Raw genomic sequence first — 26,132 nt, 5'->3', positions numbered from 1 at the left:
TATAGTATTTAAAAGAAAACAGACATTTATTTGACACCAACCATTTTTCAGACTTATTTAATTTCTACTCCTGCCAGAAAATATAGAATTTGATTCTGTTCTAATTTTCCAAAGATGTTTATTGGAAAGAATGACTTTAGTATTTGAAAATCAAAGTTGATGATACTTGTTTCATACCCCTACATTTAAAAACAATAAGTTTTTCTAATGTTAAATCATGGAAAAATCCACCTGACTTTTAATCTTGTTTTTGGTTTGACAGTTAGATTTTGTAAAATCCACTACAATTCTAAACAGGTAAAGATCAAGAGGTGAAGGGAAAAAAATTAAATATTTAGTTTTCACCTTGTTCTAAGCATAGCAATGTGTATTCATAAGAGTCACATTTTATTTGTCCACCTCTTGCATTCATTGCTTTTTAGAAGCCCAGAACCTTTCTTTAACACATATAGTGTGGCCTTTTCATGAAGTCAACTCCTTGAAAATTGGTATATAGCAGAGCATTGAATTTTGCCAAACATCTGCCTGAGCGTTGGTGTTGGAAGGTCCCCCCAAGGTTTTGTCTCTTTAGTCACTTGGGTTAATTTCCTTGAATGTACTTGTGTGAATAAAACTATGTTAAGGGAAATAGAGAACTCAGATATTTGCACATGCAACTTACTCGTCCCACTTTGTATTCTTTTGCAGAGAATGGGATAGAGAACTGGCCTCAAAGAAAAATCCCAAACTCATTAATGCCCTTCGGCGATGCTTTTTCTGGAGATTTATGTTCTATGGAATCATACTATATTTAGGGGTAAGGATCTCATTTGTAAATCATTATGGGTAAAATAATTATATTCATTTTTATTTATTTATTTATTTTTGGCTTTCTTGGGTCTTCATTGCTGCACGTGGGCTTTCTCTAGTTGTGGCAAGCAGGGGCCACTCTTTGTTGCAGTGCATGGGCTCTAGTTGCATAGGCTTCAGTAGCTGTGGCACGTGGGCTCAGTAGTTGTGGCTTGCGGGCTCTGGAGCGCAGGATCAGTAGTTGTGGCACATGGGCTTAGTTGCTCCGTGGCATGTGGGATCTTCCTGGACCAGGGCTCGAACCCGTGTCCCCTGCCTTGGCAGGCAGATTCTTAAGCACTGCATCACCAGGGAAGTCCCTATATTCATTTTTATGATTATAGAAGGACTAGGGTAATCTGGTACACAGGTAAAAGGCTAGCTCTGAATACAAAGAAACCACTAAAACTCTAGTGGATATAAGTAAAAAATGCATTGGAACTAGGATGTCCTGGAACACAGGTGGCCATTTATAATTTCAGATGGGTTCAGTAAAATAAATTTCTTTTAAAAAGTTATTTTCTGTTATGATCCTAAATCACATTATATTACTGGTATATGAGATTGCCAATGATTTTATTTTCCTGTATTCAACAGGAGAAAGTCAGGAGACAATGTCAGGAGAATTAGGTAAAATTCAGCCAATTACATATATGAGTGTTTGTAATATTTTGAAATCATATCTACATGCTGAATTGTTTCAAGAAAAAATAGCAAAAATTAAAAATATGGCAGTGAGGTACTCCTGCAGTATGTTTTCTCAGTCTCCTATGTCTTCCTCATTGTGAAGAGAGCTCAATGCGGGAAGATCCCAGGCTTTATGGTGTTTAAGTGCAGTCTGGGATGTTCCCCAGCTGTTGTCAAATATGACTCTGAGGTATTATTTTTTACCTCACCAGAGCATCATTTGGAATCCTTGACTGTAACCTGTAAAACTGATGGCAAGTTGAAAACTTATTTAGTCTTCAAGTAAAGGCTGTGCACAATATTTGCTTTGGGAGGTTAGGTACCAGTTGAATGGATTTGTGTTGTAATTATATTGGTCTTCATGCCTTTGGGAGTGAGGGTTGCCATAGTGTCTCCCGAAGAGATGCCATGCAAGTTGCATTGCTTTAAGAACTTGTACTTAATACACAGCAAATACATACATTTACACATTTGTTTTGACAAAGATGACCACATTTAGGTCCCCAATGTTTTGTAATGCTCTTGATTACCTCCTGGGAGAAATGCTCTGGCTTTTGAAATTATCTGTCTATTGATGTCTGTCTATCTGTCTATCTATCTATCTATCTCTGTAGAAACCTGCAGCAGTTTGGGGGTGAAAATATTTCATCTGTAAATATGAATAAGGTAGCTGAAGAATTAACTATCTTTTAAGGTATCTTTGAGGTGATTTTTCTTAATGAAAGCACCCAGAGCTTTGGGAAACAATTTTTTAAAAATTTTTATTTATTTATTTTTGAAATTTTATTTATTTTTTGGCTGCGTTGGGTCTTTGTTGCTGTGCGCGGGCTTTCTCTAGCTGTGGCAAGCGGGGACTACTCTTCATTGCAGTGCGAGGGCTTCTCATTGCGGTGGCTTCTCTTGTTGCGGAGCACGGGCTCTAGGCACGTGGGCTTCAGTAGTTGTGGCACATGTGCTTAGTTGCTCCGTGGCATGTGGGATCTTCCCAGACCAGGGATCAAACCCGTGTCCCCTGCATTGGCAGGCGGATTCTTAACCACTGCATCAACCAGGGAAGTCCCACTTTGGGGGAACAATTTTATCCATAGCTCTGGCTCCATCTGACTTAATTTTTTTAAATGATTTGTTGTTTGCCTTAATGACTATACTCTCTGCATTTGAATCAGTGTATAGAAGTACAGTTTTCTCTGTGCATAGCATATAAGAATACAACATTTTTTTAATAAATATATGTTCAGCACTGAGTTATTTTTCTAGTATGGTACTAATATAGCCACTAATCTATGTCACCCATTTAATTTATTTATTTGGCTGTGTTGGATCTTCGTTGCTGCACGTGTGCTTTCTCTAGTTGTGGTGAGTGGGGGCTACTCTTCATTGCGATGTGTGGACTTCTCATTGCGGTGGATTCTCTTGTTGCAGAGCACGGGCTCTAGACACACGGGCTTCAGTAGTTGTGGCTCGCGGGCTGGAGAGAGCAGGCTCAGTAGTTGTGGCACATGGGTTAGTTGCTCCCCGGCATGTGGGATCTTCCCGGTCCGGGGATCGAACCCATGTCCCCTGCATTGGCAGGTGGATTTTTAACCACTGCACCACCAGGGAGGTCCCAAGAATGCAACATTCTTAATAAGTCATCCTTGGATTGAAGTGAATGATATTTCAAATAGTTGTTATGTCATAACTAAGATTGTATAGAAACTCAAAATTTTCTCTTCATGTTCTCCGTCACATGCTGCTTCCATCGGTTAACATAAGCACAACTGAGTAGAAGCTGGGAGAGAGGCTGAATTATTAAGTCCCTTTATGCTCTGCCTGACTTGTGAGATAATTTATTTCTCTAGATTCTACCAGCATAGAAGTTTCATGTGAACCAAAGCAGTCACCTAAACATGAAAATTTAGATGATACATGAACATATTTATAAAATTTATTTTTGGTCTGGTATACACAGATCAAAAAATAAAATATAGTTTAATATTTATTGAGTACCTAATCTGTTCCAGGTTCAGCATTAAGCCCTTTATACAGATTATTTTAGGTAATTCTCCTAGCAACTCCATGGAGCAGACATTAGTACCTCAAATATATAGAAAAGGAAATTGAGATGTAGGAAATTAAGTAACTTTTCCAACGTTACTCATGTGGTAAATTTGAGTGATAGCCATGTCTCTTTGGTTCCAAAACCTATGACCCTTGCATTAGATCAGATTATAATTGCTATGTAACTATATTTGTAATGATTGTATGTAGGTACTCAATAGAATGGTGACTGTAGTAATCAGTCTTGGGTCTGCTGAGCTTTTTTGCATCTGCTCAGAAGATATAGGTTAAAAGCTTGAATGTTGAAGATTCTTCCAGGGTCACCTCAGGGGCAAATCTGAAGAAAGTTCAGAGCAGGTGGCAGGACAGGAGAACCAACTGGATTCTGCCCACTTATACTTGGGAAGGAACTGTGTGAAATCTACCCAAGAGCCAGCAGTGCTGAGTCAAACATACAGAAAAAATTCAGGGTAGAAGAATGGAGTGGATGTGGAGAAGGACTAACTTATTCTTAAACTTCTCAAGCTTAAAAATATCCCAGCAAAAGGAATCTTAAAGCCTTTCTTGGTGTATTAATTACCCAGGAGTGGGATTGAGGGGAGTGAGTGGTGCTCCTGATCTAAGCTGAGCCCAGGGCCACTCGTCTGAAACTGACAGCATCTTTAAAGGGCAAAGTTGATTTCCATCAGCTCAACTTCTACTGATAACCAGTAGAAAATGCGTGAGGAAAAGAATCGATGGGGAAGCAGCTGAAATGTGTATGGTGAGAAGGCATGGAGAGGAAATTTACATTGGCAATGGCACAGGTGTGGTGAGGCTGTGGGTTTCTCACCCTTGTCACAGAGCAAAGGCTTCACGGCCTCACCGTGCAGTTTTAAGTGGTAAAAATGTTGAAAACTGTTAAGTCTTTAAGAACTTATATGGTGGTCATTAAGATGAGTGTTGCTTTTCAGAGCATCTGATCTCTCTACCCCATCCTTTCTGTCTGTTACAGGAAGAAAAGAAAGGGAGAAAATTTCGCTGTTATAATAAGACCTCTATCCTCTTAAACAACTTATACCGATGCCTTAATATTTATCGTATTCTTTCTGGGGATTCCTTCTTTCTTCTGTGTGTGTCATCTTGGTAATGTTTAAGTTCCATTAAATGAGCAAGAATTCTTGAAGTTGCTATAACACTATTTTTGGTAAAAGGTGGACATACTTTCAAGATATCCTGTATGTTCTTAATCCCTCTAAAACAGGATAATTGTGGTATAAAGAGTATTCGATTGGTTTCAGGACTGAAGGAAAAACTGGCCATTGAAGAATTGAAGTGTGCAAGTCAATGAAGGACAGTCAGAGGGAAGCCAAGGGAAGGGAATCCTGTAAGCAGATTACTGAGAGAATATGGTTATCACAATACCTTTATTATGATAAGAAATTTACAAGCATTCACTCAAATATATTCTTGATTCCTAGGCAGCTCTGGGCATATTTCCATCATCAAATTGAGATAAATGTCAGTGCAACTTGAGTCAAACTACTTTTATTATTTAAATTTCTTAAACTCCAAGAAGTTTAAGGTCATACAGAAGTCTTAGGACTTAGGCTATTAGAGTTTTCAAGTGCCACATTCTGTCTTGCCAAAGATCTTTGTCCCTTATGTTTTGACAGAGACATTGGGTAAGTGTTGAATTTAAGCATACTGCTAACTAAGAGAGTGTTTTGGGGAATTCTGCACACAGGTAGTCTCTGGCTTAGGCACTTTGACTTACTTTTGTCCCTTTCACCTAAGGTCACCTACCTCCAGCAAATTTTCTAGATGCCTGTCATGGAGAACTCTTTTCTCAGCTTCCTCTCCCATCCCCCAGATCTAGCTGCTTCTCTAACCCCAGCAGGGACTTGAATGCTACACTGCCTACACTTACCCTACATCCTGAATATTTCTACCCTCTACTAGAACCCCCATCCGTAACACACATGCTGTACTTCCTGGGCTCTCCACAGTGTACTACCCAGTTCCCGTGTCAAGGTTTGGAAAGTCATGGGGTTTAGATTTCTTTGAAACAGAGAATTTTTACTTTAGAGTAACCAACAGCCCAACCCTAGATAATGTGACTTAATTGGTCTGGGATGAGCTCAGGGCTAAAGTTCCCCAGGTGATTCTGATTGAGGTAGACAAGCAGGAACGTTATCACTGAATGCATCTGACTTCGCTAGAATCTAAGGTGAGAGAATTGGGGGGTGGTACACATGGAATTTTTTAGTTTGATTTTTTTAAAATGATAATATCAAAAAAATTTTAGACAGAAAAATAAATATTAAGTCCTCTAATGACAGAAGGACAGTGTTTCTCAAACTTTTATATGCATACCAACCACTGCCCCCTCCCATCTGGCTAAAATGCAGATTTGGGGTGGAACCTGAGATTCTGCATTTCTAAAAGATCCCTGGTGAATATCCTGTTTGCCCTAGCACCATGCTTTGAGTAGCAAGGATTTACAGGGTCATGGAAGAAGAGAAAGCCTAGTTAGAAGTTACAGTTATTGTGAAAAGAGAAGTAGGTGGACTAATTATGGCCAAGGAGCCCCTGAATAGAAGTGATGAGAATCCCACTGAGATTAAATGTGGCTGAGGGTTTACTGCAGTGTCCCAACGTTAACTGTTAACTTTCTGTATCTTCCTCCGGCACTGTCTCTCAAGACTCTGCTGGAGAGAAGTAGATAGATGACTGTGTGCGTGGAGAGGGCAAAGGTATAGCTAGGAGGGACTATATTTCTCTTCCAAGACTGCATGGAGGAGATGATCCATCTCTTTCTGTAAAAACGTTGTTATGCAGGTTGGTTAGGCTTTTACAGTATTATTGAACACAGGTGCTCCAAGAGCATTTACCATTATATGTGCTTTTGAAGGCGAACCTAGGAATCCAACACCCATGTCTGGTAGGATATTGTATCTAGGGCAAAATGTGTCTGTTCTCACGTGTGAAATTTTAGAACAAAATCGATTTGTAAATTAGGAATTGTCTGTGATCTTGTACTTTCAACTTAAACTAGATATGAGGGAGCCCAGTTTCCTCATTCTTGGTGTGAACATGGTGCCTTTTACTTCGTGTTAGTTAACCAGTATCCTATGGTGACTAATGAGTGTGATGTGGTAAAAGTGTACAGTTTCAATGATCCCTTCTACCTTTTAAATTATGTGTCTATGATACGGGGCCTAGAGAAATGGCTTTATCTTAAATTACAGTGATATTAAGTTGTAACTTTATTTGGTAGGTTGATACTGAACTAGTCACAGTGCTTGAATTGATCAACTGCCAGGTCATATTATAACATTGCCTGTTCTGTTTAACGTTATGAATAAGATGGGGGGCTCTGGAGTCAAACTATCTGGTTCAAATCCTAGTTTTACCACTTGCTAGCTGTCTGATACTGGGAAAGTTATTTAAATTCTCTTTGTCTCAGTTTCTTTGATTGTAAGATGGAGACAATAATAGCACATATGGGCTTCCCTGGTGGCGCAGTGGTTGAGAGCCCGCCTGCCGATGCAGTGGACGCGGGTTCGTGCCCCGGTCTGGGAAGATCCCACATGCCGCAGAGCGGCTGAGCCCGTGAGCCATGGCCGGTGAGCCTGCGCGTCCGGAGCCTGTGCTCCGCAATGGGAGAGGCCACAACAGTGAGAGGCCTGCATACTGCAAAAAAAAAAAGAAAAAGCACATATTTCACAGAATTATTGTGAGAATTAAACAAGTTAAGCATGTAGAATAGATCCTGGTACATAGCAAGTGCTTTATAAATGTTACCTGTTACTGTATCATTAAATACAATCTCTACCTACCTTCACAAATACTCCTATTATTTGCATTTACTTGTTTCTCTATATATGCTATAAGCAAGTCTTAAAGTACCAATTTCATTTTTATAAGGCACAGGAAAATATTTTGTTAATGTTTAAAAATGATACCTAGATTCTAAGCATTACTTCAGATATTAAAATTAATATTTTAACATGTCTTCCATTTATTGCATTTTCTGGATTAAATGTAGTTTTGCTGCTATATCAGCAAGTCTAGGATTGTTTTCTTACAAAACATGAAGAACAGAGCTTAGATTTCTAGTGAAGACATTGCTGGTAATAGTTAATAAATCAATGAACACTCAAAGGAAAATACCAAAAGCAAAACATTTTAAATTAGGCACTGATTCTAAAAACATGATTCAGGGTAGACAGATACTATAATAATATTTTGAGATTCTGTTCTTGGTATGGCAGTGGTCCCCAACCTTTTTGGGACCAGGGACCAGTTTCGTGGAAGACAATTTTCCATGGACGTGGGGGAGGGGGGAAGGTTTCGGGATTATTCAAGCGCATTACATTTATTGTGCATTTTATTTCTATTATTATTACATTGTAATATATAATGAAATAATTATACAACTCACCATATTGCAGGATCAGTGAGAGCCCTGAGCTTGTTTTCCTGCAGCTAGATGGTCCCATCTGGGGGCGATGGGAGACAGTGACACCCTTGTGTTGCTTATGTCCAGTCTACTCCATAAGATGCAGCTTAATTGTCACTTGCCACTCACTGATAGGGTTTTGATATGAGTCTGTAAGCCATTGATTTATTATGGTCTCTGTGCAGTCAAACCTCTCTGCTAATGATAATCTGTATTTGCAGCCGCTTGCCAGCGCTAGCATCACCACATCAGCTCCACCTCAGATCATCAGGCATTAGATTCTCATAAGGAGCGTGCAACCTAGATGCCTCGCATGTACAGTTCACAGTAGGGTTCTTGCTCTGATGAGAATCTAATGTCGTGGGTGATCTGACAGGAGACGGAGCTCAAGAGGTAATGCGAGTGATGGGGAGCAGCTGTAAATACAGATGAAGCTTTGCTCACTCGCTTGCCACTCACCTCCTGCTGTGTGGCCCAGTTCTGGGGGTTGGAGACCCCTGTGGTATGGTATACATCCATTTTTGTAAAAACTACATACAGTTGGGGCATTGGATAGGTTTTATTTTCTATGCTGAATATGGAAAATTTTTTCATTTAGCCATTGTATAAAGCCAAAAATTTCCATAAGACTCTAGTGTATCAAGGTAAACAAATATTTGACACTCTTATTTACCCTGTCAAAGGCAGAATCTTAAGCCTTTACTTTGGTATATAAGCCAGTAGTCTTTGTATTGTATGATAAACTCTGGGTGTATGCCTGCATGTGTGTTTACTCTGTTCTATTTTTTTGTATGCATGTTTTTTTTTATCATTTATTTGTCATCATAAGTTATATACAATTTTCTATCCAATATTTTATTATTTATTTTTTCTTTTATGATTATGAAAATAATCAGATAATTATTGATAAATTTGATGTTTATCTTTCTAATTTTTTCCCATGGGAATATATACTTAATGAAGGGAGGTGGATCATTACTTTACATATGTGTTATAAATCTACTTCTCCTCTTAATGTTTTGTGAATGCCTTTTCATATCATTAGATATTTCTCTTCCTAATCATTTTAGTGTTTAATGACTCATGTGGCTGTACCATAGTTTATTAGTTCCTCATTGTTGAATATTTAGATAGCCTCCAATTTTTCACTGTCATAAACAATTCTTTAATGCACATCTCTTTAAAAGCTAAATTTTATTAGAATTTACAGTTGCCTTCCAGAAAAGATGTATTAATTTACTTTCCTGATACTAAAATATGAAATTCAGCCCTCACTAACAATACTTATGATCATTTAAAAAATGTTTCCAAATTGCTAAGTGAAAAACAGTATATTATCATTTGTATTTGCATTACTTTTGGTTCCGAGTGAGTTTAAACTGTTTTTATGTATCAATTATGAATATTTTTTGTGGGGTGCAAATTGTCTTTTCATATTCTTTGTTATTTTTATTTTGGTGTGTTTGTCTCTTTCTTATTGATCTATGAGAGACTATTTTTCTCAGCCTGTCATTTGTTTCTTTTTTTTTTTTTTCAAATTAAAAAAAAATTGGGGGCTTCTCTGGTGGCGCAGTGGTTGAGAGTCTGCCTGCTGATGCAGGGGACACGGGTTCATGCCCCGGTCCGGGAGGATCCCACATGCCACGGAGTGGCTAGGCCCGTGAGCCATGGCCACTGGGCCTGCGTGTCCGGAGCCTGTGCTCTGCAACGGGAGAGGCCGCAGAGGTGAGAGGCCTGCATACCACACACACACACAAAAAAATTTAACATCTTTATTGGAGTATAATTGCTTTACAATGGTGTGTTTCTGCTGTATAACAAAGTGAATCAGCTATATGTATACATATATATCCCCATATCCCCTCCCTCTTGTGTCTCCCTCCCTCTCTCCCTCTCCCACCCTTCTAGGTGGTCACAAAACACTGTACTGATCTCCCTGTGCCATGCAGCTACTTCCCGCTAGCTATCTAATTTACATTTGGTAGTGTATATATGTCCCTGCCACTCTCTTACTTCATCCCAACTTACACTTCCCACTCCCGGTGTCCTCAAATCCATTCTCTACATCTGTGTCTTTATTCCTGTCCTGCACCTAAGTTCATAAGAACCATTTTTTTTAGACTCCATATATATGTGTTAGCATATGGTATTTGTTTTTCTCTTTCTGACTTACTTCACTCCGTATGACAGACTCTAGGTTCATCCACCTCACTACAAATAACTCAATTTCGTTTCTTTTTATGGCTGAGTAATATTCCATTGTATATATGTGCCACATCTTCTTTATCCATTCATATGTCGATGGACACTTAGGTTGCTTCCATGTCCTGGCTATTGTAAATAGTGCTGCAGTGAACATTGTGGTACATGACTCTTTTTGAATTACAGTTTTCTCAGGGTATATGCCCAGTAGTGGGATTGCTGGGTCATATGGTAGTTCTATTTGTAGTTTTTTAAGGAACCTCTGTACTGTTCTCCATAGTGGCTGTATCAATTTACATTCCCACCAACAGTGCAAGAAGGTTCGCTTTTCTCCACACCCTCTCCAGCATTTATTGTTTGTAGATTTTTTGATGATGGTCATTCTGACCAGTATGAGGTGACTGTGACTGTCATTTGTTCCTAGTGAGTTTTGTGAATTTTTTATTTTCTTGACAATCAGAAGTTTCAGTTTTAAAAAATTTGTTGCCAGTATCTATAGTTTTTTTTTTTTTTTTTTTTTTTTTGCGGTACGCAGTCCTCTCACTGTTGTGGCCTCTCCCGTTGGGGAGCACAGGCTCCGGACGCGCGCAGGCTCAGCTGCCATGGCTCATGGGCCCAGCCGCTCCGCGGCATGTGGGATCTTCCCGGACCGGGGCACGAACCCGAGTCCCCTGCATCGGCAGGCGGACTCTCAACCACTGCGCCACCAGGGAAGCCCCAGTATCTATAGTTTTTTTGTTTTGTTTTCTGTTTCTGGCATTTGAGATTTTAAAAAGTCTTCCCTACCCAAATATTGTGTAAACACATATCTGTGTTTTTATTATTTCATCTTTTACATGTAACTATTGAATCCATTTGAATTTATTTGGATGTATGTATGAGATAGAAATCTTATTTTTAAAAAATGAGTATCCAGTTTCTCCATTGCTTATTGCACTTTCTCCACTGAATTAAAATGCCGTATTTTATTATATATAAAATTGCTACATGTACTTGGACCTGTTCTTGAACATTCCAGATAAGTCAGTCTATTTCTTTGTCATACCACATACTGTTATAGCTGTATAATATACTTTAATATCCAGTAATGTAAACCCTCTCACACATTATTCTTATTCCTCAAATGTTTTTGATTAGTCTCTCATTTTTTTTCCAAATGAAATTTAGAATCATTTTATCCATTGATTCAACAAGTATCTGCTGAGTGGATATTCTGTTCTAGGTGTTGTGCATGATGTTGAGATTGTTGCATAAACTAAGACAGTCCCTGCTCTTATGGTTCACATCCAAAAAATCCACTTGGAATTCTGATGAAGATTGTATTAATCTTATAAAATAACTTGGAGGAGAATGTAATCTTTGCAATATTCAAAATATTTTATGGAAAGTTTTAAAGTCTCTCCATTTATTTGACACTTAAAAATATGTCTTAGTAATGTTTTATAGAATATATTTTAAGATATGTATATATTAATTATTGGTATTTACAAAGTATCTTTTGTATCATTACTATAATTGGGATACTTATTTAATTGATTATTACACTTGGTATCTAGGAATCTATTTTCTTATTTTCTATTATTTGTGTTTTCTTATTTCTGGGATTAAGATATATAAAATATATTTAAAGCAAGTTGAGATGATGATGATTTTACTGACCACACACAGTAGGAAACAGTGTAACCTTAGAAGTTCTTCAGTAATGATTCTTCCCATAATTGAAGCAACTATGCTTTGGATTTGGACTTGTAAATTTTAAAGTAAAGTTATTTGGGGATTAATTAATTTAATGTAATTGCAAGCGTGAACTAAGTTTTTTATTTTCACCTGAACTTTCTTTCTTGGTCTGAATATCCAGTGGACATCCCCATCTCTAGAAACATCTGACCCTGTCCTAGGTGTGCAGGTAGAGCAAAATGGTTAAAGGATTCAGACTCATCAACAGTGACTTTAAGTTCTGGTCTGGGGGATCCCATGAGAGACCAGATGTATTTCCCAGGAGGTATTTTCAGGCTTCCTAATTTACCCCTGGGAGGCTGATCTAAATTGAGATTCATGATTATTCCCAGCAAGGATGTAATCACTTGTGCTGTTCTCTAACCTGACCCCCTCTACCCAGGTGGCATTCTGAACTCATCCTATCCAGACCTGCATCCCTCTGAATAGAAAACACCCATAGCGATGTCAGGATGTGTGCCAGGACATTTGCCCAAGAATCCTCAGCCTCTGCCACAGGACTCCCCAGACTCAGATCATGTAATCTGAGATATTAGCTCTGGAGGGAAACTTTAAGATAAGCTTGCTCCACCACTCATTGTATCAGTGAGGAAACTGTCAAGAGAAGGGAAGTGACTAAGGTGACACAGAGAGTGTAGGTAACATGCTAGGATAAGAACTTGGGTTTCATGACTCTGAATTCAGTGTTCGTTTCCCTGTCATGCTGACTTAAAGATTGGTATCAGGCTTCTTCCATTATCTAAATGAACCCTTAATTTCATCTTGATTTGTGTCTAATTAAAAATTAATAAAATATTTTATCAAATTTTCAAATTAATTTACATTCCGACTCATTACATTCAAGCCTCAGTCTGCTTACACTATTTTATATGGTGGCAAATTGGGAAATTTCTTGTGTAACTGAAAATATACTGGCAGCAGGGTTCACACAGCTTTCACGTATCAAGAATAGAGGACTCTGTTTCTCCCAGTCATTACAGGGATGATTTTTGTGAAGGACTGCACACATAGATTAAGCTAGGTATCAGTTGCCATTGTTTTCCCTTCCAAATTATAAAATCAGGTGATGTCTGTAAATGCTTCCATTATAAATATTAGAGAACATGCTGCTTAAAATAGAGTAGGGGAAACTATAGGAGGGAGGGGTGTGGAGTGCTGATTTTGTCCTTGAATGTTGACAGTTCCATGTTGTGGTGAGGTTAATGTTGTTTTGCTGTTGGCAGATGGTCCAATTATTGGAATTCTCTCTACCAGAAATAAAGTGCAGTTTTTTTCTATGAACAGGTACCCTCCCACAGTAATACTACCAGTGTCATTGTGGAATAGCTGTTATTGTTCGAAGGATGAGTATGTCCTCTTTTGTTTGAGGCAAGAAGACAACTAATTAATTCAGTTATGCAACCTGCAGAATAGGTGTCTGAATCAGATTGACACAATTTTATTTATTTTGTTATAAATCAAAATAAATTCAGCAAATGGGTCTATTGTGATAGAGGTGACAGGTTATGGAAAAAATATAATGGTGATACAATGGCAGGGACTTTAGTTCAGATTACTCGACAGGAGAAAACTTATGTAAGCCTGTACATTTCTAACTCTAAAAATTCTGTGTACAGCTCAATTACTAAAATATTTCTCTTTTTCCTCAGAATGCTCCTTTTACCATTCCATAGGTAGGAGTTACTCCTTACAAATGTGTATTGTGGTCTTTATCAGTGGTTCTATATTTGATAATATCTATTAGGAGATTATATATATATATGAGTTTTGGAAAAAGGAGAAAGGTGATTATGTTAATTATGATATAAGCAGTTGGATTCATGAGAAGCAGTCACAGATCATAGTCTTCTGGTTATTGTCTTTTTTTTTTTTTTTTTTTTTTTTTTTGCGATACTCGGGCCTCCCACTGCTGCGGCCTCTCCCGTTGCGGAGCATAGGCTCTGGACGCGCAGGCTCAGCGGCCACGGCTCTCGGGCCCAGCCGCTCCGCAGCATGTGGGATCCTCCCGGACCGGGGCACGAACCCGCATCCCCTGCATGGGCAGGCGGACTCTCAACCACTGCGCCACCAGGGAAGCCCTGGTTATTGTCTTATAATGAACAAGAAATTATGTTTTATCTGGTATGCCTGGTAAACATCAAAGCTCCTTACTTACTCTCTGCTTTGTGGCCACACACAATATCTCCAGCATGGGTGGCACACATGAATCCAATGCCCTTGACTGCAACTTGAGAGCATTTTAGCCAAGTGCAAACCCACTATTAATGGAAAAGTAGATGTGGCATTGACATTTGTCTATGAAGAACAACATAATATTGAAAAATTCTAGGATAAAATATTGATCTAAAAATAATTTTGAGGATGAAATATTGCCACTATAAACATACAATGAAAAATTATATTTGTATTGCAGATATATTTATACATATAATTTAAAATCCAAGGTTTAACTGTACATTTTCCTAGTTTAAGGAGTTATTTTGAAAATTATCTACTCTAGAGAAAGTTTGGCATGGATCTGTAGAATTTAATGAAAACAGCAAGTGCAACACTTGCACAGATTGTAATAGTTTAAGAATGGGAACAACCCATCTTCTCCAACATAGGGCAGTGGGGCAAATAGCCTGCTTTATTCACAGGATGTCATGTTAAACAGCACTCAGAATAAATGAGGTAGATATACAAGTATCAATGGGACTAAATGTCAGAAACACAACTTTTAAGTTAAAAGAAAGTTGCAAGAAGCACAATATGATACCATTTATATAAAATTTAAAACCTCAAAAACAATTCTATACATTCTAAAAATGGATACATGTGTAACAAAAGTACAAAGTATGCATAAAATGACACATGCCAACAAGCAGTAATTGTTCACTTATTTATTTTTAAAAAAATAAGTGCTGGCTAACACATATATATGGAATCTAAAAAAAAAAAGTTCTGACGAACCTAAGGGCAGGACAGGAATAAAGATGCAGACATAGAGAATGGACTTGAGGACATGGAGAGGGGGAAGGGTAAGATGGGAAGAAGTGAGAAAGTGACATGGACATATATACACTACCAAATGTAAAATAGATAGCTAGTGGGAAGTAGCCACATAGCACAGGGATATCAGCTCGATGCTCTGTGACCACCTAGAGGGGTGGGTTAGGGAGGGTGGGAGGGAGACGCAAGAGGGAGGGGATATGGGGATGTATGTTTCACTTTGTTATAAAGCAGAAACTAACACACCATTGTAAAGCAATTATACTCCAATAAAGATGTTAAAAAAAATAAAGATGATATGAAGTTCAAAAAAAAAAGTGCTCTTCAGTTGATATTAGCCAACTATTAACATGGTAATCTGGATAGGTAGTTAACGATTTTCTTTTCAGCACCTGTCTATCTGTTTGCTGTAATTCAAACATATTAAAATATGGCTGTGTGAAATGAGAGAACTCTAATATTCCATGTTTGATTAGTTTGTAAACTTTTTTTTTTAAAGGTTTGAATCTTTTCCTACATTCAGATCCTTGGTCTACACAGTTAATTTGAAATGAGGTACTGAATACCAGGTATAGAGTGAGCAGCTACCCAAAGCTAGTGGTCAATCAATGATGGTGCTATAGCTTAGGATTCCTTGTGGGGATTAAGTTGTTATAGGAAAGCATTTTCATTTATTGAGAATGAGAGGGCTGGTGGGATTGGGCGCTGAGGTTTAGAAAAGACATAGTAGAAAATGGAAAAAAAAAACCATGCAAATTATGGGCTGCCAGAAAGTAATGCTGAGCAATACTGGGGGGAGGGGCAGTCTGGCTTGAAAATATACATTTGAAATGGAATCAATTACCATAATATTATTTCCCAGAAGGGTTTAGCCTCAGATCCCCATTTCACTAGGCCATCATAAAACAAAATTACAGGATCACATGTCTTTCTCTTTCGAAGGCAAATAAGCAAGATGGTTAAGACTTAGACCTTCTGGGTTCAAATCCATGTGTTCAGATCTATTCTTATATATTCAGGCAAAATGGTAATGAATTTGATGAACAGTTTGATTTAGTGATGAATTGAAGATCTGATGAGGAAGATTTGGAAAACACAACTTTGGTCTTCCCTTGTTAACTCATAGGCCTTTGAGGACTTGATGAATTGTTGGAAACTGGCCTGAGGCTGAAGTCTTCTGACACACTTTTTTCCTAAAATCCCCACTTATCCCAGACTGTGAAGGGTGTGGCACTGGACTTTAAATACCACCAGTGCCTTTATGTTCCTCCCTCCTGTTGCCAGTTCCACTTTATGTGGTTGCCTCAAGAAACTGTTCATTCTGGTAATAATTCCATCACTCAAAGTGCTTTTGAAAGTTCTATTTTGAAATCACATCAAATCACTTGGTCTCTTTGGCCTCAGTTTCTTCATCTGCAATGTGAAAATATTAATGTTTACTCTGACTACTAAAGTTGTCATAAAAATCAAATGAAAAATATTTTATGAATTGTTAAGTGCTATGTAGATGTTACCAATTAACACACTATTCCAGAAATTACACCTTTGCTTTATGGCCGCTCTTCACTTTTTAGTAAAAAAATACCTCATACATAAATGTCTCCAAGTGACTTTTGCTATAACCTAAAATAAAATGTTATTTCAAAGTATAAAGATATTACAAAGGACATCAAGAGTTTCATGTATGGCATGGCCCTCTTTCATCTCCTGTAAAGATGAAACTTCTTGTGTTGAAATTATGAGGGCATTTTATGAAAGATAAATAAAATTTCATTTCTCTGTTTTCCATCTTCTGCAGGAAGTCACCAAAGCAGTACAGCCTCTCTTACTGGGAAGAATCATAGCTTCCTATGATCCAGATAACAAGGTAGAACGCTCCATTGCGATTTACCTAGGCATAGGCTTATGCCTTCTGTTTATCGTGAGGATGCTGCTCCTTCACCCAGCCATTTTTGGCCTCCATCGCATTGGAATGCAGATGAGAATAGCTATGTTTAGTTTGATTTATAAGAAGGTAATACTTCCTTGCATAGTCTCCATGCTACATGTTAGTGGCATCATGTTTTAAATGCCATGCTGATACAAATAAGGGGTAAATGCTGAAATCAGTTTTGTATACCTGTGAAATAAATTGCAGCAATAATGAATATTTCTAATTTTCGTTGATAATTCACTTCACTTCAACTAATAATTATTGAGTGCCTTCTATAAACTGCCTATATTTTAGATTTCATTTTTTTTTCACTAGTCATATACCAGTTTTTGGAATCCATGGCTCCCCATTGAAATGATTCTTACTATCTGCATAAAAGTCATTGACAAAATATCATCTTATGGTAAAATGCCGTGTATCTTTACGTTCAATAACAAGAACTTGTTAACAATAACCCAAGCAATAGAAATTTCTACCTTAACTAGTTGTGACACAGTGGTGGTGTCCACTGCCTTATTTTGAGTTAGATTTTTGTCATCCTAAGTTCTGCAAGTTAAAAATTTTTAGAATAGCACATGCATGGCAACCATAAGAACCTTCTCTGCTTTTCTGTATGCATTGTCCAGTTAAGAACCCAAGTTGCTGAAGCGTGCTTTGGGTGAATTCAGATTAAGACTTCCTTACCTTACAAACACAATTTAAGGTCACCTTATTGACATGTGCTTTCACCAGCCTGGTTCATGTGTGACCCTTTGATCTACCAAGTGATTATAGAAACCTGTTTGCTTGAATCATTTGAATATTGCTTTACCCTTCTTCTCTATTTTCTTACCCCAATGTAAAAACTTTATATACTTGGCTTATAAGGGACATGGACCTGAAATTCCCTCTAGCAAATAACCCATAACACTTCCATAATATACATGCAAGGTCAGTGGTGTTGTAAAACCTTGATAGCCATACTTTATTGTTCAAAAAAGCCTTTTGTGGAGGCACAAGGGAAAAACCGAGTCTGCAGTTTAATCAAATCACCTCAGCCATGGTCTCATCAGTTCATAAGTACCAGGAAAGCATGGGTGATAAATCGATAAAAATTTTATCTTGATCCAGAAATTATATGTAAGTGAAGAAATTATTAGGTATTATTTGGAGGGTAGAATTTATACAGAATGCATATCAAAGAAAGTTGAATCCAGTTTAAAAATATTTATAAAAGTGATTTTATCATAATGATAACTAATAGCAAAGGATGTACATGACAAGCTTCTAACTGATTTTTAGGCATATCATTTCATTTGACCAAAACTCCATATGGTAGAAACTATTATCCCTATTTTATGGATAAAATATTTTGAGAAGCTAAGACCTAAAAGGTATAAAACATTGTGCAAGAACTGCTTCAAAATTTCTAAAATGGGTAAGTCACAATCCTTGAAGTGGAGGGTTTTCCAACTATTAGAGAACATAAAATAAGTACTGAAATAATATAGCAAGTCAAATTGTGTTATATAGACAGAGAGAAACATGAAGTGCTCTGGGCTAAGGGGAGGGGAGATCAAAGAAGGAGCAGGTTAGTTTGTGCATAAGTTCATATATAATGTTTAGCACAAATACAGCAATATATGTGCTTTCAGACCCAGAATGCATTAATGAAAAGTTAGAAGTTGTGTCTGTCCTTTTTCAACATTGATTATCTGTGTTCTTACACATTTTCTTTACCCCTCTAGCCACACCTATTGACCTGCATTGACATCATCACCAAAGAATACAATTTCATCTCCATGTGGCTGTGGTTTGTTCCCTAAAATAAACTGGTACCATATCTGACCAGTTTCATCCATGTGGCAGGCAGCCACTAATTCTTCCCACATTGTTCCAGATTTTGTAATAGAGCATAGTTTTCTTTGTTCCAAAATCTGTAACCATGATACATTCAAATTATATTTTAAATAATGAATCTAAATACAAACTAGATTGAGCTTTGCCTGTGAATTTCAAGAAGATAAAGTTAACTAGAGTGAACAGATATTCACTGTTTATTGTGCACATAAACTCCACGTTAAGCCATGTAGAACCCATGTTAAGCCCAGTCTCAAATTACCTGAGACTGAGTATGTTACCAAGTCATGTGTCATCTAGCTCAATGGATTCCCCCCCACCCCTGCCCGGTATTGCTCTAATAACATTTTGGAATTAACTGCTTTATTCCTTATTCATCTGTGCTTATCTAAATGCTATTCATTATTACACACCCATCTTAAAATTCAACCTCAATAAAATATTTGCAGATTTTTATAACCAGATATGGGAACTTTCTCTTAATCACCCAATTTTATTCTATCTACTGCCTTTAACTAATTTATCATATTTAGTTATATATGTACTAGGTTATCTTGAGGCAAGAATTATGTTTAAGAAATCTTAATAATCCCTGAAGCCTTGAATATAGTGATTTGTATTTACTAAATGCTCAATACATATGTGAGGGATTCAGCTGAAGCAAATATTAGATGGGTACTCTTCAGTCAAAGCCATCTAATGAAAAATCAATTCTTATTAAATTTTATAGGCAAAGTATGACTGTGATCTTTCATAATAATAATTTATCTATGTAAAAATTCTATTTTGTATATATGGATATATTTTTCTTTGTAAAATTTAAGAATTTTTTATTAATGTAATCTTTCACAAAATTATTAATGATTAAATTATTTGTAATATAATTGTATTGACTTTAACAGTAATTTTATTCAACAGAGTTACTATAAGATTGCATGAAAAATTTAAGGCCAAGATTTTATTAAAACAAATTTTTTTATTGACGTATAGTTGGTTTACAATATTGTGTTAGTTTCAAGTATATAGCAAAGTGATATAGATATATATATCTATATATATATTTTTTCAATTCTTTTCCATTATAGGTTATTACAAGATATTGAATATAGTTCCCTGTAAGGCCAAGGTACTAATCTCAAATTTCACTGCCTTTGGTTCCATCTTTTATAAAAACAAACAAAAGCCAAAAAACCCAAATAAAACCCTTACAGTATATAAATGAATATTTAAGTACAATGTTGTTCCCATTTTGGATTAGAAAAAATAGTTACTACTCTCTAGATACTGTAAAATAAAATAAGAAGAGGCATGCCAGTATAATATTTGTTGTAAAGAGAAATATTTATAAATCTGAGAAGACACTGAGTTAGGTGAACATAAAATAATTTTCATTACCTTAACTTAAAAATGCGTGCATAGTTACCTAATTCCTCAGCTGGACTGTAACATTACTTATAAATATATTTGTCTACTGTTCATTGACAACATCTAACTTCCCATTTTCCTTTTAGACTTTGAAGCTGTCAAGCCGTGTTCTAGATAAAATAAGTATTGGACAACTTGTTAGTCTCCTTTCCAACAACCTGAACAAATTTGATGAAGTATGTACCTGCTGATTTAATCTTTTATGCATCTTTAGTATAACTCATACAACCCCAAAGGTTTTCTGGGTCAGATAACAGTAATAAGTGGTTAAGTCATAAGCATCCCTACCTTCCCTATTTCTGAAAACCGAGAAGGCTAAGTTGTGTAGCAGAGTGCCATTTTGGGGTCTCACGGAACCACCCAACTCAAGGGCACCTCAGCTTGCTTTGTATTTATGAGATTTTTAAAAAATTCAGTCCCTATCAGATCTTGTTTCCTTTTAATACTTTAAATCAGTTATTTACTTTGGCTGAGTATGATACTCTGAGCAATTCTTGTTCAGTGCTGTCTTCTGTCACAATAAAATTCAAGGTCCTTGAGGACAGATTGTTTTATTTACCTTTGCATTTCTAGTATTTTACATGGTATCAAACCCTTAGCAGGTGCTAAATAAATTACTGTTGAATTGAGCATGCATGTGTTCTGAATATGTTGTCAGGTTAGATAGGGTTGTACAGTTGTGTAGTCTTTTGTTCTCTCATGTTCTGTGTCATGGCTCTTGCTTTATCCACACAGAAGTAAGTTATTTAAAATAAATTCTTCAATCACCATACAATTCCACTGGAAAAAGATCACAGTGACTTGAAGTTTGTTTTCGGGGAAATCCTATGCGTAGAATGTTTAAGCACATTGCTATGTGTTCCATGTAGTGAATACCTAGATTTTAGTGTGTTCAGAATCACCATGAAGTGTTTGACTGTATGAGCTCACTGTGCTTGATTTCTTTCTTCTTTACTTGTTTTTTCCTTTGTTTTGGGGGTGGAGGATAAAATGTCAGTGGTTTTCACCGTGATTTTATTTTTCAGGGACTTGCACTGGCACACTTCGTGTGGATTGCTCCTTTGCAAGTGGCGCTGCTGATGGGGCTGCTCTGGGAGTTGTTACAGGCCTGCGCCTTCTGTGGACTTGCTTTTCTCATAGTCCTGGCCCTTCTTCAAGCCGGATTAGGGAAAATGATGATGAAGTACAGGTAACACTCTTATTTACATAGTTTGAAAGGGTTTTAAATTAGGTTTTCCAAAAGCCCACTCTAATAAAACCAGAACTTCTCTGTGCACTGAACCGTGATCTCCTTGCTAGGTATCACAAAAAAAGGAATTATTTTCATGACATAAATAATACTTTCTACATCAAGGGGACTTTTTTTGCTTGTCAGTCTATAGAATTTCTTTATAAATATATTACCATCCAGTTCACTTTTTGCACATCAGAGACTTAGGTACAATGGATAAAACATTTATGTGAATGGGAGGGAATGCATAGTAAATCCTTGGTTTGTGAATCATCACACCACAGCCTTAGTTGCTTTTTATTGCAGAATGAATCGGTGACACCAGTCACTGCTTATGAAAGAGGACTTCTAGTTTGCCAGCTAGAGTATGATAGAAAGTGTATACATTTTGGAGTCAAATAGCTCTTAGTTTGAATCCTAGATTGCATGCTTACTAGTTATATGACCTGTGTCAAGCTGCTTCAGCCACTGTGTTTCTGGGGTTTTTTTGTCTTTAAAATGGAGGTAATCACCTCTGTTAGGTTGTCAGAAGGATTAGGCATAATGTATGACATGCATCTAATACAATGTCTGGCACATGGGAGGCATTTACTAAATGACAGTTACTATTTTTGTTACTATATATATGATAATAAAATAATCATCTATCTGTTTAATAAAAGAAATGTGGCTTTTCTTAAAAGCTTGAGCAGTTCTTAGTGGACATTTTGACTTGTTTTTACTAAGTGTTTGATTGGTGGATGGATTAATTTACAGAGATCAGAGAGCTGGAAAGATTAATGAAAGACTGGTGATCACGTCAGAAATGATTGAAAATATCCAATCGGTTAAGGCATACTGCTGGGAAGAAGCAATGGAAAAAATAATTGAAAACCTAAGACAGTAAGTCATTCTGATAATTTCAGTATCAATTGAATTAGCCAATTAAGGATTAACATATTAAAAGTGAGTATGTCAGAGTGGACTTCAGCTCATATTTGAAATTTCTGACAACCAAACAGTTGTATTAAGTTATATCAATATTCATGTGTCAGTGGCTTAATGCCATTTTTATGGGGCTATCATTTTACATAGGTGATCAAGATGCTATTTTGCACTATAAGGATATGTATCCCTTATGAAAGAATTGCCTGTATGTGCTTATAGCTGCTTAATATACTTATTGACTAAAATAATGATCATGGTTCTAGAGACTGATTGAAACCTTAAATGGAACTGCTAGAGTAATAAGGATATGATTCTGAACCAAATAAGTGATTCTCTAGTATTATAGCTTCCTTAATTTACATGTTATGGCTCATGAAAAACAAACCCTTCTGTTTGTTTAAAATATGTTTGTTCTTCCTTAAGAGTAATGCAGGGTAATATCTATAGATTGTGTTTCTATAAACCCTCCACTTGAGAAATCAGTTCAAGTAATGAAAGCCACCACCTCAAGTAGAATCAATACTTGGCAACCGTCTACATCTTTGGTCTTGTTTTACCTCAGATAACCTTTCTCTCACTGATTAGTAAAGATTATAGCCAGCAAAAAATACAGCACAGACTGAGATACTGTTACTGAGAAAATTTTGGACAAAATATGAACTAGGGCATTTCTATAGCTATGACCATTTTTCTTTAGTCAAGTTCCATGTTCTATAAATTGCAATCCAAAATTTTAAAAAAAAAGGCTCTCTGAGATTCAGTGGGCATAGATCTTCTGTTAAAGGGCAAATAATTTCAGGATGAATTAGCTCATGAGAGTTTCATGGGGAAAAAAGGTACTAAAGGGAAGAGTCCCATTTTGGATGCTGTGAATATGAGTTATCAGGGATTCAGGCTGCTGATTCCAGTAGACAGTGGTAACTGAGCTGCAGGTGTGTGATTGGAGCAACAAAAGAAATGCTGAAATGTTAAGTCCTTTGTGGTGTAAATAGAAAGAGTAAAAGCATATTTATTGCCCAAACATAATTGGTCACCTGTTTTTATTATGCCTTTCAAGACAAATCCAGGAAAGAAATTGTATTTTCTTTCCAGAAACATCCTTAAAGATCTTGTTGAGTTGGTTGAAGGTTTCTCTCATTAACAAGTGAGTTTTGCATCACACTTGCCCCTGGGTCACTCTTAAATGCCTGTAGGCACAGGCATAACCAGAATGATGAGGAGATTATCAGAGAATTTGGTTTTCTCAAGCTTCAGGGTAAATTCCTGGTCAGATCATTCTAGGTGCTGACTTTTCTTGACTTTGGTTTTTTTTTCCCCCTCTTCCTCAAAAGATGAAATCCATCCTTCCTATTCTGTATTTCCGTTTAACCAATTCTAATAGCAAATATTTGGTTTTAATTTATATAATCTGGTTCCTTAATCTGGCATGAAATTGTTACCTGAAAAGACTGCAAAGTGCTGATGTAAATATGGGAAAGCAAGAATTGCTTCTACTCTAAAGAGCAAATAGAATGTTCTGGAAGAGATTGGCAGGATGCGCTGCAAAGTGATGACCTCAGCCTGGGCCACTGCTGCACTGGGCAAAAGGCTGGGTAACACACCCTGAAAATCTACTTCGTTATTGCTCTCTGGTAATAAAGTTGCTTTCAATTTTTTTAATAAGATAAAATATTTTTATGACTCATATAGTGTTAGTGATTTTATTATGGTGAGTACTGCTTTCTAAGTGATTCTTACATATGTTTTTGTTTTGTTTTAAGAAACTCCAAGTCTTTTATTTCACTCAGGAGCAATTATTTATTTTTATTTGTAAATGTCCATATCAGGTATACAATTAAGCATTCTAATGATGTATTCTAATTAGCAAGACTAAAGTCATAGGGAGGTTGATTCAAGATGGCAGAGTAGGGGACATGCTCTCACTCCCTGTTTATTTTTTAAATTTTTAAATTAAATTTTTTTTATACAGTAGGTTCTTATTAGTCATCCATTTTATACACATCAGTGTATACATGTCAATCCCAATCTCCCAATTCATCACATCGTCACCACCACCACCCCCGCCGCTTTCTCCCCTAGGTGTCCATACGTTTGTTCTCTACATCTGTGCCTCAACTTTTGCCCTGCAAACCGGTTCATCTGTACCATTTTTTCTACATTCCACATATATGCGTTCATATACAATATTTTTTTTTCTCTTTCTGACTTCACTCTGTATGACAGTCTCTAGATGCATCCACGTCTCAACAAATGACCCAATTTCGTCCCTTTTTATGGCTGAGTAATATTCCATTGTATATAGGTACCACTTCTTCTATATCCATTCATGTGTCGATGGGCATTTAAGTTGCTTCCATGATGTGGCTATTGTAAATAGTGCTGCAATGAACATTGGGGTGCATGTGTCTTTTTGAATTATGGTTTTCTCTGGGTATATGCCCAGTAGTGGGATTGCTGGGTCATATGGTAATTCTATTTTTACTGTTCTCCATAGTGGCTGTATCAATTTACATTCCCACCAACAGTGCAAGAGGGTTCCCTTTTCTCCCCACCCTCTCCAGCATTTATTGTTTGTAGATTTTCTGATGATGCTCATTCTTATTGGTGTGAGGTGATACCTCATTGTGGTTTTGATTTGCATTTCTCTAATAATTAGTGATGTTGAGTAGCTTTTCATGTGCTTCTTGGCCAACTGTATGTCTTCTTTGGAGAAATGTCTAGGTCTTCTGCCCATTTTTGGATTGGGTTGTTTGTTTTTTTAATACTGAGCTGCATGAGCTGTTTATATATTTTGGAGATTAATCCTTTGTCTGTTGATTTGTTTGCAACTATTTTCTCCCATTCTGAGGGTTGTCTTTTCGTCTTGTTTATGGTTTCCTTTGCTGTGCAAAAGCTTTTAAGTTTCATTAGGTCCCATTTGTTTATTTTTTTAAATTTCTATTACTCAAGGAGGTGTATCAAAAAAGATCTTGCTGTGATTTATGTCAAAGAGTGTTCTTCCTATGTTTTCCTCTAAGAGTTTTATAGTGTCCAGTCTTACATTTAGGTCTCTAATCCATTTTGAGTTTATTTTTGTGTATGGTGTTAGGGAGTGTTCTAATTTCATTCCTTTACATGTAGCTGTCCAGTTTTCCCAGCACTACTTATTGAAGAGACTGTCTTATCTCCATTGTATATCCTTGCCTCCTTTGTCATAGATTAGTTGACCATAGGTGTGTTGGTTTATTTCTGGGCTTTCTATCTTGTTCCATTGATCTATATTTCTGTTTTTGTGCCAGTACCATACTGTCTTGATTACTGTAGCTTTGTAGTATAGGGAAGTCAGGGAGTCTGATTCCTCCAACTTGGTTTTTTCCCCTCAAGACTGCTTTGGCTATTTGGGGTCTTTTGTGTCTCCATACAAATTTTAAGATTTTTTGTTCTAGTTCTGTATAAAATGCCATTGGTAATTTGATAGGGATTGCATTGAATCTGTAGATTGCTTTGGATAGTATAGTCATTTTAACAATGTTGATTCTTCCAATCGAAGAACATGGTGTATCTCCCCATCTGTTGGTATCATCTTTAATTTCTTTCATCAGTGTCTTACAGTTTTCTGCATACAGGTCTTTTTTCTCCCTAGGTAGGTTTATTCCTAGGTATTTTATTCTTTTTGTTGCAGTGGTAAATGGGAGTGTTTCCTTAATTTCTCTTTCAGGTTTTTCATCATTAGCAAGAGATTTCTGTGCATTAATTTTGTATCCTGTATCTTTACCAAATTCATTGATTAGCTCTAGTAGTTTTCTGGTGGCATCTTTAGGATTCTCTATGTATAGTATCATGTCATCTGCAAAGAGTGACAGTTTTAC

At 36.8% G+C, this 26,132-nt stretch overlaps 1 protein-coding gene across 1 annotated transcript in view; it reads left to right on the top strand.

Moving 5' to 3' along the window:
- The window catches only part of CFTR (CF transmembrane conductance regulator), a 189,501-nt gene that overhangs the window by 31,953 nt on the left and 131,416 nt on the right, over positions 1–26,132 (top strand). Inside the window, exons 3-7 of the mRNA XM_067041634.1 lie at positions 688–796; positions 16,728–16,943; positions 20,213–20,302; positions 21,152–21,315; positions 22,114–22,239. Of these exons, the coding sequence (XP_066897735.1) occupies positions 688–796; positions 16,728–16,943; positions 20,213–20,302; positions 21,152–21,315; positions 22,114–22,239 (705 nt within the window). The remainder of the gene's footprint in view (positions 1–687; positions 797–16,727; positions 16,944–20,212; positions 20,303–21,151; positions 21,316–22,113; positions 22,240–26,132) is intronic.

The sequence above is a fragment of the Kogia breviceps genome, chromosome 9 (genome assembly GCF_026419965.1).
Source record: "Kogia breviceps isolate mKogBre1 chromosome 9, mKogBre1 haplotype 1, whole genome shotgun sequence".
NCBI lineage: Eukaryota > Metazoa > Chordata > Mammalia > Artiodactyla > Physeteridae > Kogia > Kogia breviceps.
This window is presented reverse-complemented; position numbering and strand designations above follow the sequence as displayed.